This window comes from Penaeus monodon, chromosome 3 (assembly GCF_015228065.2).
Source record: "Penaeus monodon isolate SGIC_2016 chromosome 3, NSTDA_Pmon_1, whole genome shotgun sequence".
Taxonomy (NCBI): domain Eukaryota; kingdom Metazoa; phylum Arthropoda; class Malacostraca; order Decapoda; family Penaeidae; genus Penaeus; species Penaeus monodon.
Window position 1 is genome coordinate 43,104,279 of NC_051388.1, and position 2,500 is coordinate 43,106,778.

Here is a 2,500-nt window from a genome sequence, read left to right on the forward strand (position 1 = left end):
AAAAAGAAAAGAAAAGAAGAGAGAGTGAGAGAGAGATAGAAAAAATAATAATAACGACATGTGTGACAAAATCTCGTGGTCCCAAGTGGTGAGAGCGTGTAAAGGGGGAAGCAGTGATGAGATCATGGCGAGGATGCTTACGTATTATACAAAGGTTGTTGCCGGGCTTCTGAGACCATCCCGGGCAGCAGAAAGTCCGGTGGCGGGATCCACACACGTTGGGTCTGCAACAGGACGGAGGAACGTGGTTACATGAGGGCTCATTCAATGTGAGATAAATGTATAAAAAGACATTTTTGTTCATCATAATAAGAATGACATGCAAATGTGTAAATGTATGTTCACTCACACAATATACATGCATACATGCATGTACGCATCCATATATACATGCATATCTCTCTGTCCATTTATATACACACACACACACACTTACACACACACACACACACACACACACACACACACACACACACACACACACACACACACACACACACACACACACACACACACACACACATTTTGAATTCACTTATTTATCTTACGTTTATTTGTTTTTCAGAGAGAAATATTTGTTTTGTTAACATGCATGAAGATAAAAATAAAAGACTGAAAAAACAACACCGACACCCATGATATCCAATATCAAAACGTAAAAAACGAAAATACAAAATAATATAAAGGTCTGCTGCAGGAAAATCCCTCCAGCAAACTGGTAAATTTGACATAATAAACTTGACTCAACAAATCAGGTTGTGGGAGTTTTTTGCCTCATGTTTTTATTTTTGTTTAGTTTTGTTTTGTTTTTAGTACAGGGTAGACGTGTCAGAGCAAGAGTACTCACGGTTCAGCGGGTATCAAAACAAGGCATTCGAACACGTCAAAACAAACCGTTAACTAACTCGCTCCGAGACATTCCATTTCTTGTAGTTTTCGTTATTACGCTATCGAGACCCTTTTTATATAAAAATCGTGGCGACTGTTAAGTATTCGGTGAAGCAATAGTACTGTTGGAAATTGTTGTAAATTCTTTGAGAAGTACTGAAGATATTCAAAGTACCTGCCTTTCCTTGTTCAGTTCGTGAGCGTATTGTTTGTTCCCACGCGGGAGTGTGTGTGTGAGTGTTACTGTGTACATATGTAAACATACGCACATGAATATGTTGTGCATGCAAAAACAGTGATAAATAGATATATAATTAGCTCCTCCATTGCGTTAAGTACTACCATGCACAAAACAGCATTACAATTTGAAATGAAATCCTGGATAAAAAGTAATCCCACGATACCTTCAAGAGCGTCATGACGTAATCATCAACCAAGGCAACCAACGCTATCAAAAACCCCTCCCCCCTCCCCCTCCCATCTCCCCTTGGCTATGACGTTGCCGCTACTCAATTTCTTTCTTGTCTCGACTCTGCTTCACTATCTTAGACTCCTCCATCCCTCCCCTGTCCCGCCCTTGCAATTAACTGTTACTAAGCATGTTCACAATTATTATTTACGCTTTTGATTACTCAGTAAAAGTTCAGTACTCATAGAAGTAATGCATTCATGCACATTTCCTATAAAATTCGAATTCCATTTGATCATTTGTCATAACTTTTTAAAAGATTAAATTCACTCTTGATAACTCACAAAGCAGAATCATAACTATTGGCTAAGATGATGAAGAAATAGTCATCGTAATTACCCCCATAAATTGAACGTTACACTTCGTTATTATCTCATTTATTTTTTTTTTCTTTTCTTTTGCTCTCCCAGCCTCCTGAACATCATTCCTCTCTCGCTATCCGGATTAATCTTCATTCGTCATCACCACAGGGTCATCACCGGCAGGGAAATCACCATTAGTCACCACCCAAGGCCAACCCTATCACAACCAAACAAGCCCATTAGCGTCATTCATAACCAACACCACTCAACACCCAAAGCATTTTAAGTGTCACTGGCAACATCATTCATCGAAGTCGCTCGTGTCCCTATACAACAAGTACGCGTAAAATCTTTACAAATACAAATATCGTAAACAACAAATCCATTTGTATATTATTAATCAGCAATAGGCACTGGTACTGATTACATCAAACACCTACACACGACACTACCACCACAACACAACACACACACACACACACACACACACACACACACACACACACAAACACACACACACACACAAACACACGCGCGCGCGCGCGCGCGCGCACGCACACGCACGCACGCACGCACGCACGCAGCACGCACGTACACATCCCATAAATCAAGACCTCTATAAATCAAAACTTACAACGGAATTAAAAGTTTCCGAAACCACCAGACCCTCGCGCGCATCCAAGTCGCCGCACCGCCCACCCAGACGGCAACATCCGAAGCACGCGTTCGAGACCTGGCCGGCCCCGTTCAAGTGCTCCTCGAGCTTTCAATCACTCGCCACTCGATTACGAGATTGTCCCGGGCGTGAGAACAGCAGGGCCCATTCATGGGCTGATGGATC

The 2,500-nt window shown here is 41.7% G+C and overlaps 1 protein-coding gene across 1 annotated transcript in view; it reads right to left on the minus strand.

The window, feature by feature from the left end:
• Positions 1-2,500, minus strand: part of LOC119586368 (fibrillin-1-like) — a gene marked incomplete in the record, with an annotated part of 169,257 nt that overhangs the window by 125,718 nt on the left and 41,039 nt on the right. The window contains 1 exon segment of the mRNA XM_037935082.1: positions 142-224. Coding sequence (XP_037791010.1) covers positions 142-224 — 83 coding nt within the window.